The 18434-nt window shown below is 45.0% G+C and overlaps 1 protein-coding gene and 1 long non-coding RNA gene across 2 annotated transcripts in view; one reads left to right on the forward strand and one right to left on the reverse strand.

The window, feature by feature from the left end:
* LOC149461959 (uncharacterized) overlaps positions 1-6470 on the reverse strand; it is a 74920-nt gene extending 68450 nt beyond the window's left edge. Inside the window, exon 1 of the mRNA XM_089677709.1 lies at positions 1689-6470. Within this exon, the coding sequence (XP_089533835.1) occupies positions 1689-3164 (1476 nt within the window). The 5' untranslated portion in view covers positions 3165-6470. The remainder of the gene's footprint in view (positions 1-1688) is intronic.
* Positions 6471-9650: 3180 nt separating this feature from the next.
* Positions 9651-17989, forward strand: LOC149461960 (uncharacterized). The gene is made up of 3 exons (XR_016312757.1): positions 9651-9963; positions 17535-17663; positions 17859-17989. It is a non-coding gene; the product is annotated as an uncharacterized LOC149461960 (long non-coding RNA).
* The last annotated feature ends 445 nt before the right edge of the window (positions 17990-18434 follow it).

An 18434-nucleotide genomic window follows, 5' to 3' on the forward strand; every position in this document is an offset into this window, starting at 1 on the left:
CTCCCTGACCCATATTTAGACAGTGGATAAGATTATCTATCTTACCTTTTTATAATCTTATTTCATTCCACACAACAAATTAACTTATACTTCTACGCAACAGAAAGAAAAAGATAAACAAGAATCTGCTCCACAGACTTAACCTTTTGATAACTTCCCAAAAGTTATCTCTTCACTGTTCTACCTGTTAGGAATGGGCTCAGCACAGGTGGTGCTGGGGCTCACCTGCCTTGTGGGCTGCAGTACCTGTGCTGGCCAGCGGGTGCTCTCAGCAGCCAGAATCTTACTCCTGCAATCAAGCCATCACCTGAGGCTGATTGCAGGAGGTGTATTTAAGCAATGGCCAGGCCTGCAGTCAGTGCCTTGGTGTTTGTTCCCATGAGCCCCTGTACCTGCATCCTGCCTGATCGTGACTCTGCTAGAACTCTGCCTGCACCGACCCCGGCTATTCCTGACCACTCTCCTGCCTGCTCCTAGGTACCTTGTCTGCCCGATAGTTACCGACCCTGCCTGACTGCGTTTGTGTTCCCGCACATATTGTGATTTATTGAAGGTTTGGTTTTTGCACTGTGTACTGTATAATCTTAATAAATTATATTGTTTTACACCATACTTGAAGCCTGCGTTTCCCTGTGTCAGTCCACACATCTCTGGTCATACCTGGATCCCTAACACTACCAAAGAACAATCTGTGACTTACCAAAAACACTCTTTTATATATATATATATATATATATAGTGCACTCTTTTGTAACTACCAAAGAGTTAAGTCTGCTTACCAAAAGTAGATACAGGTTATCACGCGTCTATATAGACAATACAGAATGATTCAAGACCTTCCCTCAACACAGGGCAAGAAAGAGCTTTTGGTCATAAAAGACAAAAGGTTTACTTACCAAGTGAGGTGGGTGGTCATCCCGGACGAGCCCCCAGCTGAAAGGATGATTTTCTTATCCCCTCAGAGACCCCCGGTATGTGGAGAGATTCCTGGTTTATCAGCAGAATTCTGGGAACACCCCTGGAACACGGAAATAACGGCAGCTTATGTTCAGAGATGTTCAAAGTTTATTAGACATTACTAAGATTATATAGGATACAGAAATAATAAGGGGGGGGAGCGAGTTCTAAAACTGTAATTGTAAGTTTCCATCATGAGCTGATTACATGAAACATGACATATACATTTCTTGGTATAAACTGTTTTTGCTAGCTTTCTGAGAAATAGCCGGGCAAAGAAAACTTCAGGGTCATGTTATCTTTTGTAGATACATCCTTCAGCAAACTAAAACAGTTCCATTAAACTTCTAATATATCTGCAAAAATCTAACTTAATACTTAAAAAGGCGTACATCTACACAATGGAGGTTCTCTTGATCCTTTCAGGCAGAACTCCATTTTTATTCTTCTCCTGCCATCAATGACCAACCCGGTCCCACACTTCATCTATGTCTTTGGGGACCTCTGATCTCCTTTCGAACTGTTTCTTCCATGATGAAGATCAGCCATGGAGTATATCTGAGGTGTATATCAGGGTGTGCTTCTTCTCCACATGAGAGCTGGGATGTCCAGCAACATTCATCTAGAAGACATTTCCCACACTCAAGGCACTAATACACCTCCAGGGTTGTGTGGGACCCCTGCTGTGCTGGAAGACAGGACTTCAGTGAGGAACATTTCCCTCACTCAGGACAGGAAAGTGGCTTCTCCCCTGTGTGAGTTCTCTGATGTCTGCAAAGATCGGACTTCTGTAAAAAACATTTCCCGCACTCAGGACAGGAAAACGGCTTCTCCCCTTTGTGAGATCTCTGATGTCTGGAAAGACTGCACTTATGTGAAAAACATTTTACACACTCAAGACAGAAATATGGTTTCTCCCCCGTGTGAGATCTCTCATGTCTGGAAAGATCGGACTTCTCTAAAAAACATTTTCCGCACTTAGAACAGGAATACGGCTTCTCCCCTGTGTGAGATCTCTGATGTTTGTGAAGAATGTACATATGTGCAAAACATTTCCCACACTCAGGACAGGAATACGGCTTCTCTCCTGTGTGAAACCTCTGATGTGTGTAAAGATTAGAGTTGTTTGAAAAACATTTTCCGCATTCAGGACAGGAATATGGCTTCTCTCCCGTGTGAGATCTCTGATGCCTGGAAAGATAGGACCTCACTGAAAAACATTTCCCGCACTCAGGACAGGAATACGGCTTCTCCCCCGTGTGAGATCTCTGATGTTTGTGAAGACTAGACTTTTCTGAAAAAAATTTCCCACACTCAGGACAGGAATACGGCTTCTCCCCCGTGTGAGATCTCTGATGTGTGTAAAGATGGGACTTGTCTGAAAAACATTTCCCACACTCAGGACAGGAATACGGCTTCTCCCCTGTGTGAAATCTCTGATGTGTGTAAAGATTGGACTTGTCTGAAAAACATTTTCCACACTCAGGACAGGAATACGGCTTCTCCCCCGTGTGAGATCTTTTATGCCTATTAAGATTGTTGTTAGAACTAAAACATTTCCCGCAGTCAGTACAGGAATACGGTTTCTCCCCCATGTGCAATCTCTGATGTGTGTAAAGACTGGACTTTACTGAAAAACATTTCCCGCACTCAGGACAGGAATACGGCTTCTCCCCTGTGTGAGATCTCTGATGTTTGTAAAGAATGGACTTGACTGAAAAACATTTCCCACACTCAAGACAGGAATAAGGCTTCTCCCCTGTGTGAGATCTTTTATGCAGGTAAAGATAGGACTTCTGTGAAAAACATTTCCCGCACTCAGGACAGGAATATGGCTTCTCCCCTGTATGACATCTTTTATGAAGGTAAAGACTAGAGTTATGTGAAAAACATTTCCCGCACTCAGGACAGGAATATGGCTTCTCCCCCGTGTGAGATCTTTTATGTACATTAAGCTCTGATTTACGCCGGAAACCCTTCCCGCACTCAGTACAGGAGAGCCTCTTCTTTGTTGGAAGGCCGGCCCGGTCCCGCACAGTCTGAGGTTCCTCAGGATACGAAGAATCCGATGGTCCATCTACACTGGGTGGTGCCGGATGGACATTGGAGGGAGACGGGTTTTCTCCTGGACTATACTGTGTGATGTCCTCATCTTCTACTTTCCAGTCTGGAGACAAAGTGAGACAATCCTCGGAGGTTTTCCTCATCTCCCGGCCATGGACTAAAATACAAAGACAAAGAGGATTACTAGACAGGAGCTGATTGGTTCCCCCAAACCAGGACTGGCTGAGCCCCACCAGAGGTCAGAGAGTGAGGATGGGGTGAGAACAACCAAGATGAAGACTGGACTCATCCTGAAGACCACCATCATTGGGGTATTGACTCCTCCCTCATTATCACTTTCTGTTTAAGGGTCCAAAGTTGGAGGATGTTATCACATTATTATCACCATGTAAAAGTCTGTGCTCCAATCACATCATCCGATATAAAATGTTCAGCTGGGAGGAAATGGGGGTAAAAAAAGAGAATCCATATTATGTGTATATATAGCAGTGGGGGGAGGGGGGAGAGCAGAAGTCAGGAGTATGTAATGTACAACATAGAGTATATAGTGCAGGGGTCAGGAGTATGTAATGTACAACAGAGTATATAGTGCAGGGGTCAGGAGTATGTAATGTACAACATAGAGTATATAGTGCAGGGGTCAGGAGTATATAATGTACACCATAAAGTATATAGTGCAGGGGTCAGGAGTATGTAATGTACAACACAGAGTATATAGTGCAGGGGTCAGGAGTATGTAATGTACAACATAGAGTATATAGTGCAGGGGTCAGGAGTATGTAATGTACAACATAGAGTATATAGTGCAGGGGTCAGGAGAATGTAATGTACGACAGAGTATATAGTGCAGGGGTGAGGAGTATGTAATGTACAACATAGAGTATATAGTGCAGGGGTCAGGAGTATGTAATGTGCAACATAGAGTATATAGTGCAGGGGTCAGGAGTATGGAATATACAACATAGAGTATATAGTGCAGGGGTCAGGAGTATGTAATGTACAACATAGAGTATATAGTGCAGGGGTCAGGAGGATATAATGTATAACATAGAGTATATAGTGCAGGGGTCAGGAGGATGTAATGTACAACATAGAGTATATAGTGCAGGGGTCAGGACTATGGAATATACAACATAGAGTATATAGTGCAGGGGTCAGGAGTATGTAATGTACAACATAGAGTATATAGTGCAAGGGTCAGGAGGATGTAATGTACAACATAGAGTATATAGTGCAGGGGTCAGGAGAATGTAATGTACAACATAGAGTATATAGTGCAAGGGTCAGGAGGATGTAATGTACAACATAGAGTATATAGTGCAGGGGTCAGGAGGATGTAATGTAAAACATAGAGTATATAGTGCAGGGGTCAGGAGAATGTAATGTACAAAATAGAGTATATAGTGCAGGGGTCAGGAGTATGTAATGTGCAACATAGAGTATATAGTGCAGGGGTCAGGAGTATGGAATATACAACATAGAGTATATAGTGCAGGGGTCAGGAGTATGTAATGTACAACATAGAGTATATAGTGCAGGGGTCAGGAGGATATAATGTATAACATAGAGTATATAGTGCAGGGGTCAGGAGGATGTAATGTACAACATAGAGTATATAGTGCAGGGGTCAGGACTATGGAATATACAACATAGAGTATATAGTGCAGGGGTCAGGAGGATTAAATGTATAACATAGAGTATATAGTGCAGGGGTCAGGAGGATGTAATGTACATCATAGAGTATATAGTGCAGGGGTCAGGAGGATGTAATGTAAAACATAGAGTATATAGTGCAGGGGTCAGGAGGATGTAATGTACAACATAGAGTATATAGTGCAGGGGTCAGGAGTATGTAATGTACAACATAGAGGATATAGTGCAGGGGTCAGGAGTATGTAATGTACAACATAGAGGATATAGTGCAGGGGTCAGGAGTATGTAATGTACAACATACAGTATATAGTGCATGGGTCAAGTTGTAATATAAATTATATAGTCCGTAGCACCCTCCTAGACAGGTTTTTTAGATAGCCTAGGCACCTTTAGTCCTTTTTTGCTCCCCTGTAATCAGTGATTGAATGTTTTGGACTGTTCTAGGCTTCACTGGCTTCAGGTTCAACTGCTTCCCCTGCCTTCTGGAGTAATATAAAATATAGTGGGCTGGAAAAGGCAGATTCACAGCCTTCATATTTATTTTGTCTCAGCCAATCCCTGGAGGAGGATGCCCAGTAGGTGGCCAGGGAGTGCATAAATAGTCCAGGGTCTGAGGCAGCCCTGTTCTTGTCCAGGAGGAGAAGTTCCCAGCCTGAAGAGCTGCTTCCATTCTGGGCAGTCCAGCTGGTGTCTTCATGTCACTCAGTCCATTAGTTGTTGCTGGAAGGACCGTTCTGAGAAGTGTGAGAAAGTCATAGTGTCCCCATGTTACTACACTACTACTGGAGTACCCAACAGCCCCCCTGCACCATATCCCAGGTCACCCCATAATACATCATCTATAAAGGGATATTCCTAGACTGTTCATGGAGACAGAAGAGTGACTGGGATGGAACAAGAACTGAAATTGAAGCACCACACCACTGCTAAGAGGTCCAGATACAACTTTATTCATTAACAGTTAGGGGTACAATCCAAGAAGTAGCCAACGTGATTCGAGGGTCCGAGCGCTGCCTTCATCAGGGCTTGACTGGCATCAAAGTGAACTGGACCTACAATAGTGTTTTTGGTGCATTGTGAAATACAAGCATCTTGTGTGGCCGCCAAACCTCTGGTTTGTTCCCATTGTTGGAAGTCAAGCCCTGATGAAGGCTGCGCTCTGACCCCCTAAACCGGCTTTTACTGGAATTAAAATTGTATCTGGACCTCTTAGCAGTGGTGTGGAGCTTCAATCTCAGTTCTCGTTGCCTTACACTACAAGCCAGGGGGATGAAGATGTGGAGATCCTCGGGGGTGTAGAAGTCACCTGCCCAGAAACCGGATCATTTACACCAACATCAATGCCTTCATAGAAAAATACCAGGAAGATAACCCTACGGGTCCAGCGCCATCTTTCCATCTTGTGTGCCTGGCTGCCACTGGGCGAGCTTTGAAAAAGAGCCTGAGGAAATATCAGCTGGCCCATCCGGGGTGAGCGCTACAAGTGTGATGTTGTCCAATAATCAGTGGTGGCTTAATGTGGCTCTAAAGGCTGAAAAATGCATGAAGGTAAAAAAAAACAGATATCACCCAGGCTGCTATCACCCAGTCCCCACCCTACTCTGGACCAATCAGTGAGCAGTATGGGTGGAGGAATGGATTTAGTGTTCATGACCCACCTGTGCTGATCTCTGTAGGAGTGTCCTCCTCTATAAATGTCCCCGTTATTCCATCCTCCTCCATAGACTGCTGATCATCCCTCACATACGCCTCTTCTTCTTCTGCTTTCACCTCAAATTCTATATCGATTGGATCTCCACTCTAAATCAAGGAAATGAGAGAAAATATCATCTGTAAAATGTAAGATCACATAAAAATTCACATATAGTCTCTACAGGTCCATGTTCTAGATGCTCCATCCCACCAACCTTGCAATGGTGAGGGATGGTGTGACCTTCCTGTGTGGAATCCCGGGAATACAGAGGACGGGGACATCTCTCTGGTGGGTTCCTGGTATTAGGTGGCTCCATCATATCCTTGTGTCCTTCTGAAAACTCCTCCATCACTCCATACTCCTCATCCTCCTCTTTATACTCTTCTTTAACATCAATATTCTCATCCCCGAGGATTCCACTCTGAAAGATATAATAAAACATTCATTGTAACAAACATGCTGTGTATAAATCACAACTACCAATAATTGTCATCATCTACCTGATGATGGTGAGGGATGGTGTGACCTTCCTGTGTGGAATCCTGGGAATACAGAGGACGGGGACATCTCTCTGGTGGGTTCCTGTAGCTGGATGACTCCACCATGGTGTCCTGGTACAGATCTTTGTGTTCTTTTAGAAGCTCTGACTCCTCCATCCCCCCATCCTCATCCTCCTCCTCTTTTATCTCTTCTTTAACCTCAACTTTAGGATCTCTCAGGTTTCCACTCTGAATATATAATAAAAATGACATCAATGGTAACAATGCAGATAATGTACAGATCCTAATGATACTATCAGTGATTGTTCCTCATCTACCTGATGAAGGTGAGGGATGGTGTGACCTTCCTGTGTGGAATCCCGGGAATACAAAGGACGGGGACATCTCTGTGGTGGGTTCCCATGACTGGATCCATCTACCTGATGATGGTGAGGGATGGTGTGACCTTCCTGTGTGGAATCCCGGGAATACAGAGGACGGGGACATCTCTCTGGTGGGTTCCCATGACTGGATCCATCTGTAGGAAACACACACACTGACTGAATCCATTGTTTCTATGTGTTTATCAGATGATGGGGGATCTAGGTGGATCCTCCGTACTGCTCTCTCCTTTACAATAAAGTCTCCTCTTACCCGGTGATGTGAGGGGCGGCTGATTGTCCATCATGACGTCCTTGTAGAGATCCTTGTGTCCTTCTAAATACTCCCACTCCTCCATGGAGAAATAGACAGTGACACCCTGACACCTTATAGGAACCTGACACACACAATGATACAGTCACCATCCAGACACATCCCTTGTCTGTTACTGGAGAATGTCCCAGAATTCCCGGCACCGCTCACCTCTCCTGTCAGCAGCTCAGTGATCTCTCTGGTGACTTCTAGAATCTTCTTCTTCTTTCTCTCTTCTATCAGGGAGGGAGGTGGAGGCAATGTGATGTCATATGATCTCCAGACTTCACAGGAGGAAAACTCTACATCTGAACACAAAGAGTCACATCAAATGATATTCCCAGAATCCTCCTCACCTCTCCATTCAGGTCTCCATTTTATTAAAGCCCCACTTCAGGCTGAGGTATAATTCCCCCCCACAGGACCCCCACACTACGCAGGGTATAGGCTTGTTGCAGCATTCTGATGTCATTACATACAACGCAGGACCAACAGTCCCACTTTACATGTGAGGATACCAAGGAGCCCCCACATCCTAAGAGCATCAGAAAAATGCCAGATGGAGGGACATTGGGAGGAGGAGCTGTGAGGTCAGTGTGATGTCATAGGATTCTCTGACTCTGGATGGAGGGACATTGGGAGGAGGGGCTGTGAGGTCAGTGTGATGTCATAGGATTCTCTGACTCTGGATGGAGGGACATTGGGAGGAGGGGCTGTGAGGTGAGTGTGATGTCATAGGACATACAGACTCTGGATGGAGGGACATTTGGATGGGGAGATTTGAGGGGTCCTCTATATGAGGCTCCCACACAAACCAAATCATTGTTCCTGGGTGCGTCCTACCTCTCCTAAACTGAAGAGTGACCTTTGACCTTTACCATCCAGAAATCTGTCCAGAATCTGTGGAAGTAAGCTGTCATGTGATCAGGTGACGTGCGGAGGAACGGAGTGTAAATAGCAGACAATTGTCTCCAGAGCCCCTAATGGTGGGGATGGATTTGGCGGCGTGCTGGTGCCAAGTTTCCTCCCCCCAGGGTCACTGCAGGTGTGGAGAAAAGCTGTGTAAGAGGATATGGAGGAGAGATGAGGAGGAGATCCAGGAATCAGGAGAAAGGTCAGGGCAGGCAACAGACAAGTATGAAGACAAGGCGGTTGGCCCCACAAGCAGTGATGTAGTGTATAAAATCCTTTATTGGAATCCTTTACACACAATGTAGTAACACATGACAGCTCCAGGACAGAGCAGAGGAACAGAAGACGCGTCACACCAATACAGGCTTAGTCATTACTGATTTTTATTTGTCCAGAACAGCTTTAAATAACATGTAACAGCTGATAAGGATTTGTCTGGAATCCGGGATAACAAAGTATACAACAACATGACATCATTAATATCATGACACATAAAGTGACAACAATCCCTGTAATATATGTGGTTCCTCGGACAGGTCACAGATATATGAAATGGAAACCAGCATGATAAGGAAGGATGAGTGACACCTTTTATTTGTTCAGTCCAAGCAGGGAGGTGGAGTCACCCACAATATAATGAGACAATAAATGAAACAATCCTACATAAACATGATAACATCCCACTCGGCACTCAGCCCTGGAGGGAGGTGTCTGCAAATGACAAATCCAAATCCTTCCATTTACATAGAACATGAAAGCCTGTATTGGTGTGACGCGTCTTCTGTTCCTCTGTCCTGTCCTGGAGCTGTCATGTTATTACTACATTGTGTGTAAAGGATTCCAATAAAGGATTTTATCTCCTACATCACTGCTTGTGCAGCCAACCGCCTTGTCTTCATACTGCCCCTGTGACCACGGATCAGGCCGGCACCTACGTGTCTGTGGAGGGGTCATACACATTCCGCACTCACTTACAGACGTCTTTTTGTTTTTCCTGTAAGTCAGCTTTGGGAACAAAATATATTATCATCAACTCCTCCCCCTGAAGGGGTTCATCTACGTATTACCTCCTCTGCTGCCAGATCCAGGAATGTCTCCTCTCTGCTTCCTCATTCATGGAACTTCCTGCCCGTACCTGACATCACTTCCTGTCTGTACCTGACATCACTTCCTGTCTGTATTACATAGAGACTTCCTGTCTGGGTAGAAGTGAGATCCTCACCTTGTGGAGCTCAGATAGGTCCAAAACCCCTCCGCTGAGCAGTCATGTATTTCTGTCCCCCTTGGTGGGAGTGGAGGTGACCCCTCTATAAGGATCTACAGTCCATACACACCCAGCACAAGGCCGGGGTCACACTACCAGACGCTTCTCGGGGCTGCAGTTCCTCTGAGCTCCACAAGGTGGGGATCTCACTTCTACCCAGACAGGAAGTCTCTATGGAAGACAGGAAGTGATGTCAGGTACAGACAGGAAGTAGAGAGGAGCCATTGGTGGAAGTTGCAGCAGAGGAGGTAATAAGATGTTATGTTCTATTTACACCCAGTAACCCCCATCATGTCCGTCCTCTTCCTCCATAGTCATGTCTGTCCTCTTCCTCCATGGTCACGTCCATCCTCTTCCTCCATAGTCACGTCTGTCCTCTTCCTCAGTAGTCATGTCCGTCCTCTTCCTCCATAGTCATGTCCGTCCTCTTCCTCCATAGTCACTGTGACATCTTTTATCTCCAGCAAATGATGATACACACATATATAGTGTGGGAACCCAGATGAACCCCTTCAGGGGCAGAACATTCCCCCACTTCCGGGGGCCGGAACATTCTCCTCATTGTGGAGAGGTGGTCTTCTCATAGGAGTGAGCTGAGCTCTCCTGGGTTCGGTTCCAGTGTTGCTCAGTGAACTGGCTGAACTCAAACCTTCCTGAAGTCAATGGCAGCCAATGCACAATAGTTGGGCTAATAGACAAGGGGGTGTCAGACAATCACCCTGAGGGACATGTACAATGCAGGAATCCAGTTGGCCGGGAGCAGGGAGGTTTTAAATAGTTAAAGTGAAACATTATAAATGTCCAACACCTTTAAATGGCATTTCTGGGGAGTGTCCTAATCTTGGGGGGTTTCCTAATAATAGGTGTGTCCTTATCCTGGGGGGTGTTCTTAATCTGGGGGAGTAGCCTAACCCTGGTGGATGTCCTACTCCTGGGGGGGTTGTCCTAATCCTGGGGGGGTTGTCCTAATCCTGGGGGTTGTCCTAATCATGGGATTGTCCTAATCCTGGGGGTTGTCCTAATCATGGGAGTGTCCTAATCCTGGGAGGTGTCCTAATCCCCCCTGTGAAGGGACATCTCTCTGATGTACAGAAAGTGCTGCAGCAGCGCTGACACTTACAAAGGGAAAAGTGTTTAACCATTTGCCTGCCAGCATCTTCCTGGTTTACAGGAGTGCACGCTGCCCCTTGCTGCTCACGCTGTGGTTGGACACAGCATGAGTTTGTCATCAGGCTTGCAACCAATGATTGTGGCTGTGAACCTGCTGATAATTGTGGCCAACCACAGCACAGAGATCAGGGTGTTAGTGATCACACATGAAGATCTGGTTGCTTCTTCTCCCTGATCTCACTTACCATTCAGAGCTGAGATCAGGAAGAAAATCCATCCAGTCTGGGAGTACAATCAGCACACATACACTTGTTAGGCACACAGTGAACCCCTTGATTGCCTTCCTGATCACCCCCGTCACCCAGACAGAGTCATTAGTACAGTGACAGTGTACAGTATTATCACAGATCTCTGTATTAGTGTCACTAATGACATCAGTTAGTGTCCCCCCCAGTCAGTGTCAGTTACTGCCAGTCTCTGATTGGCTGCCACATTATCACAGTCACACTATAAATTGCTGATCACTAGTATAGTGTTTCTCTGGACTGGTATCCTGGTCACGGTCAGACCAATACTAGTGTCCCCGATGGAATGGTAGAAATTCTGAAGGGCCCCTCTGCACACTGCTATATACCCTTCAAGCAGACTATGCAATAAATAGGGACATTTAGTTCACACATATTGCAATACATGCTTAAGCTGCCAACTGCATCAAAGTGATCCCTCTATGGCCAGTCCTACTCTGCTCTGCCTACGCAAGTGCTACTGTGGACACAATGCTAGCATAGGGGAAAAGACACAATGGGGAGAGCTACAAGGTAAAGGTCTGGCTACTGACCCAACAATACAACAAACAAGAGATCCATGTGCTCAAATCCCAACAGCTAGTGTGTGCTCAAATCCAAACAGCTAGTGCATGCACTAGCTGTTGGGATATGAGCACATGGATCTCTTGTTTGTTGTATTGTTGGGTCAGTAGCCAGACCTGAACCTTGTAGCTCTCCCCATTGTGTAGGACTGGCCATAGAGGGATCACTTTGACACAGTTGGCCAGTTTAAGCATGTATTGTAATATGTGTGAACTAAATGTCCCTATTTATTGCATAGTCTGCTTGAAGGGTATATAGCAGTGTGCAGAGGGGTCTCAGTATTTCTGGTGTTAATATGTGGTTACACCCCTTTAGCACCTGATGGATAGATGCATGCACTAGCTGTTGGGATTTGAGCACAGGGATCTCCTGATGGAATGGTGTCCCCATAAATGCAGTGTTAGCAGGATCAGCCCCGATCACTGCCACCACTTGCATTTAGCCCCCCCAACAAATGCAATGTCAGTATAATTTTTCAGATCACTGCCATCTCTGATACATTGTCTGCAAAACCAGAGTCAGCAACATCTGAGCCTGATCTCTCCTACCACCAGCAGATCATTTCATTTCTAGCACACAAGCAGTCCCTGATTGCTAGCCAGGAGCTCTTTTTCCCATAGCTGCCACTATGTACCCATAAATTTAGTGTCCAAAAAAAAGTTCCCTAGAGAGGTGTACAGGATTCCCAGCATGACAGATGAGAGTGAAGGGGAAGCCTCACTATCAGAAACAGGCTCAGATTATGGACCTGTAGAGAGCAGTGACACCCCAGCAGGTAGGTCTGATGATGGTGAAGAGGACCCTGCTAAGATCAGGCACACCCAACCCCATTCCCAGGTTGCTGAGGTGCTAGAAATGCAGGATTATTCTCATATGCAGCACAGTGACAGCACTAACACTGCACTACCTTTTGCTGGATTGACAAGCACCAGTGGCCTAGTACTTCCTAGCCTTTTATACATCAGCACTGCAGTATTTCATGGTGACGTGGTGAGTCCCAAGTGCAGTACAAGCTGGTGATGTGGCTAGGACTCGTAGCATTATGCAACTGCATCCACCAAGAATTCAAGCACAGGCCTGTAGAGCCCATGGTGTCCTCCCAGAGGTGCCTGCAAACCCTGAATGGTTTCCCCCAGATTCAGCAGCATCCATCATCCCCCCATTCACAGCCCCGGGTTCAGGTGGAAACAGAGAACTTAACAACGCCCCTTGATTTATTTTAGCTGTTTTTCACTGAAGACCTCTACAATTTGATTGTGCACCAAAGCAATCTTTATACCCAACAATACATCTCTGCCAACTCAAATTCAAAGTGTGCCAGCCTATTCGAGTTCAAACCTGTCACGGTTTCTGAATTTAAAGCTTTTTTGGGCCTAACCCTTAACATGGCCCTTACAAAGAATGAATTGTGCTCATATTGGTCAACAGACCCGATTCATCATATGTCCGTGTTCTCTGCTGCAATGGCCCCGATGTCCAGACTACATGGAGAGCAGTGGTAAGATAGTGTGGGACTTGTCACCCTTGTTGAATATGGGGTACCATTTGTACGTGGACAACCTTTATGCTAGCATGCAACTTTTTAGACATTTGTTCCTTCAAGAAATTGGCTGCTATGGCACCATGCGATCTAATCACAAAGGCTTTCCCCAGTGGCTTGGTAACACCCCACTTAGAGAGGGGAAGAATTCTGCTTTTGCATGAAGAACTACTCGAGTAAAATGGAAGGACAAATGTGATGTATTTATCCTGTCTTCCATTCAGACACAACAGTCCAAATTTACATGGCCTCTGGTGTTGTTGAAAGGCCTATCTGTGTCAGCGTCAGAATACACCGATCAATGCTGCAGCTGACTGGTGTTCCTGCAAAGCAAATAACAGTTAACAATAACAAAGTAACAATATAACATTATTTAAAAAATATATATATTTTTCCTGACTACCTATGATCTTTAGAGACCTGTCCTGTGCTGAATTGTGTGGACCCCTACACTGTGCCATGCTGTACTCTGGAGTTTCTCCCCTTATTCCATGTTTACCAGACACATCATTTTTGGGGCGACTTTTGTGTTGAGGTAGGTGGGAGGACATCAGGAAAATGCCTCTCATGCAGCCGGCTAACTGCATCTGGATTTGGGCTTTGGGCCGCAGTGCCTTCTGGATACTAAAAGGCAGTGATGATCTCCTCCTGATATTTAGGAAGGATCCGATTCTTCCAGTAGCTTTGTAAATAACAAAAGCATTGTATAGAGCCAATTGACATTATTAAATGTCATTATTTAATGATAAATATATAGACACTTTTTTGTACCAATGTCTAGCTCTGCAGGTGGTTAACAATGGCTTCATTATTTGGTAGTTGAAGTCTACACCTCCCAGGCTTTTGGAAAATGAAAAAAAAAAATATTTTTTATTTTAATCTTTCATTCCTCAAAACCTTGTGACAATAAAATGAGATCTGCAAAATACTCAGCATGCCGCTGGTTAAATACCTTGGAGTGTCGACTTTCCAAAAAAGGGTCATTTAGGGGTGTTTGTACTATTGGGGCATTTTAGAGTCTCCAAAACTGTGATAGGTATTCAGGACATCCAATGAATAATTAATGCCCCTTGAAAGCCTGAAGGTGCTGATTGGATTTTGGGCCCTGTACATGGATAGTCTGTACTTGTTTGGGGCTGTAATTACACATATACCCATGGGATGTGTGAGAAATATCTCATTAAAGTGACAACTTTGTGTAAAGAAAAATACAATTTTTGTCATATCCCAAATACTTGTGGCAAAAAATAAAATCTTCCATGGATTCAACATGCCTCCCAGAAAATACCTCAGACTGTCTACTTTCCAAAAATGAGGTAATTTAGAAACATAGAAAAGTGAAGGCAGAAAAAACTGTGTGGCCCAGCAAGTTCTTTTGGGGGGGAGGTGGGTGGGGGTTTGTTTGGTAACGTTTTGTCTGAGTATAGAGCTATGCTTATCCCAAGCATGTTTGAAGCTATTTACTGCTGACTGGCTCACTACCTCTGCTGGAAGTTTACTCCAAGCATCATCTACTCTTGTGTGTACTGTCCTGGCATTTTAGCACCTCAAGAAATGTGATAGGCAGTAGGAAAGTCAGAGCTGCTTAAAAGATGCGTAGATTCTAGTATATATCCCGTAGTTTGTAGACTCTATAACTTTCACACACAACAATTAATATACACTTACTGGGGATTGTTTTCCAAAGACAAGTAGTGGAATACATTTTGGCCTAAATTTATGAAGAAATGTGATTTGGTCAGATATTTTTAATAACAGAAAGTAGAAAATATTGTTTTTTTTTTAATGTTGGTCTTTTTTCATTTATATGTAGCACTACCCCCTCAAGAGTCGCTGAGTATTTTGGGTTCCCTGTTCACTTCTGAGCCCTGGCTGGTGCACATCCCCTGCTGACACCATTGTAATACCTTGGCCAGGTGTCCCCCCTGGCTATAACACACAATAATCACATAGCATTGAATGAATAGTAAATCAGTCTGTATTAGAGTCAGATTAGCAGCAATATACACACAAAGAATCGATGACTAATGTGAGAAACTATGAACCGTTCAGGAGAAATAAACAACATATTACAGCACAATACCACGTTAAATAGACCGAATTGTCCTCCAGGACTCAGAGTTTTATTGTTTCTCTCCTACCCAGAGAACTTTCCCCAAACAGGCAGAAAAGGGGAGATTAGGAATGTTAGGCTCGCTCCCTTGTGGGCTCCCAGTAAACAGAGCCAGTGCTTAACTCTCTGAGGGTTTGGACAAGCAGAAAGTCCCATATAAACCCCATCACCCAATGCAGGAAAGACTCTTCTGCTGGTTTGGTGGAGCTCTTTACGTTGGTGTACAGTGGAGGGGTCATCCCTTTTCTTCATGAGAAAATGTCCCTTCCCTGGTGATGAGGACACAGCAAGCAGAGTTCCCCTTTAATAAAGGCAGCAATCTAGGAGTTTACTTGGGTCTGGTGGTTACTCAAACTGAGGAGGGTGAGAGCAGACTTCAGCAGAAGTATGTCCCTTTAGTGTGAGACTTGGCTGGTGGAACTTTGTGTAGAACAGGCCGGAGGTAATAGGATTTTACCTTTTTCCAGTTCCTGCCAATCAGGCAACAGAATCTATTAGGGCTGATATACTGTGTGTGATACTTCAATGGGCTTCTGGTGTAGATAGGCCGCAGCACTGATTGGGCTACAGAGACTGTGTCTCTATGTGGCAGTCTGCATTGTAAGAATCCTGGACTTAGTAACCGGCAACAACTATGGACCCTGTATCACATGGTGGTGTGGTGTGGGTTAGGAACTCTCTCACCAGTCCTTCAAAGTAGTGGTGTGACATGATGTCCTTGTTGCTGGGGGCCCCTTTTCTGGCTGTCTTCCCATGGAGATAGTGGTGCCGATGACTCGATCCACCTACATGCAGGATTGACTATCCTGCCTCTCTGTACAATCAACAATCTGGAAATTCCCTTCTCCATCCTCTGATTCAGTCTGATCCAGCCTGAGGCCTCCTGGATCGGCACTCTGTTCTCACACGCACCCTGCCTCTCTTCTCCTCTCCTCCTGGGCTTTTCCCCTTTTATACGCTCCAGCCCCTTTACTCACTGACTTGGGATCTGTAGTTCTATGTCAGCTGCACTGAATGAAGAAATCCTGCTTGCAGCATACAAGTCCCAGCATTCTCAGCGTTGCTGTACAATTTCCGGTATCAGCTGAACTGCAGAGCACAGCCATCTTGTGGCCATTTAACAATCTGCAGTTAGTAACAATGCAGTGTGTTACAAACATACAAAACCCCCAGTGGTGATCAAATACCACCAAAAGAAAGCTCCATTTGTGTGAAAAAATTATATCAATTGCATTTGGGTTCAGTGTTGCATGACCGAGCAATTTGCCGTTAAATTAGTTCAGTGCTGAACAGCAAAAAATAACCTGGTCATAAAGAGGTAATACCTTCTGGAGGTCAAGAGGTTAAACTGTGTGTTAGGTTCTTTACTGTTAGAGCGGTAAGGATGTGGAACTCCCTTCCACAGTTGGAGTGTCAGCGGGGAGTGTAGATACATTCACAAACCTTTCTTAGGGAACACAATGTAAGGGATATGGAAGAGGATGGTGCCATAGACACGCAGATACACACAATGCGGCTGAACTGGAGGGACGAGTGTCTTTAGTCAACCTTACCGACTATGTAACCATTTATCATTCCTTGTCTGCAGATCTAAAACTCATCAAAACCAGTTCAGAGACAAAACAAACACAACAGAGAAAAGGGAATTTCTGATCCGGCAGACCAAGAGAGTTCTGGGGTCTAAACACTAAACAGTCTAAACTAAACATGTTCCCGTGGGGGGCGGTAATTCTTAAGGTATAACTAAAGGGAAAACTTTTTTTTTTAGGTTTAGATTAGAGAGGAATTAGAGCATCTGTCAGTTTTCATTGTGGTTTCTGCCCCCATTTGTCCCGCTGACCATTATAACCAAGAGTGAAAGAGAGCCCCAAATTTTGGGTTGACATCAGAACACTAATAGAGGGTAAATCCTCCAATGGGGAAACTAGTTCTGGTGACACCAGAATTCCCTCACTTTTGGTGGGGATTTCCTCTCACTTGTTTTGGCTATGGGACAGGAAGTGAAGGGAAATATCCCCAATGGGACACAGATGGCAAAAACAACTGACAGAGGTTATAACCCTCCCTTACTCTATCCAAAATGAAACAAGTGGTTGTCCAGCAACCCTCCTATTCCCCCCTCACATCCACATCCTATTATTGTGTGACCAATACCATCCAAATCATTCTTACTTTCATTTCCCAAAGTTATCCGTCTACAAGGAGACCTGTATAGATCACATGATGGCACCAATGAGGATGGAGGAGGACCGGAGTCACATGACTGAGAAGATACTAAACCTCACCCTGGACATCATCTACCTGCTGACCGGAGAGGTGAGGAGGATTCTGGGAGGTCACATGACATCACTGTTATCTCTATTAATAAAACACAGACCTGACCGGAGAGGTGAGGAGGATTCTGGGAGGTCACATGACATCACTCTCATCTCTATTAATAAAACTCAGACCTGACCGGAGAGGTGAGGAGGATTCTGGGAGTCTAACATGATATTCCTATTGGTTCCTCAGAGATTTCCTCCTCTGAAGTCAGGTGATCATATGACCATCACAGTGCCTCCATGTGACTCCCTAAACCCTGAGAGACACAACATGCAGAAGATTCTAGAAGTCACCAAGAAGATGATGGAGCTGCTGACAGGAGAGGTGAGCGGTGCCGGGAATTCTGGGACATTCTCCAGTAACAGACAAGGGATGTGTCTGGATGGTGACTGTATCATTGTGTGTGTCAGGTTCCTATAAGGTGTCAGGGTGTCACTGTCTATTTCTCCATGGAGGAGTGGGAGTATTTAGAAGGACACAAGGATCTCTACAAGGACGTCATGATGGACAATCAGCCGCCCCTCACATCACCGGGTAAGAGGAGACTTTATTGTAAAGGAGAGAGCAGTACGGAGGATCCACCTAGATCCCCCATCATCTGATAAACACATAGAAACAATGGATTCAGTCAGTGTGTGTGTTTCCTACAGATGGATCCAGTCATGGGAACCCACCAGAGAGATGTCCCCGTCCTCTGTATTCCCGGGATTCCACACAGGAAGGTCACACCATCCCTCACCATCATCAGGTAGATGATGACAATTA

Source organism: Staurois parvus, unplaced genomic scaffold (assembly GCF_062004578.1).
Source record: "Staurois parvus isolate SC_StPar_1 unplaced genomic scaffold, SC_StPar_1.0 ptg000191l, whole genome shotgun sequence".
Classification (NCBI taxonomy): Eukaryota; Metazoa; Chordata; class Amphibia; order Anura; family Ranidae; genus Staurois; species Staurois parvus.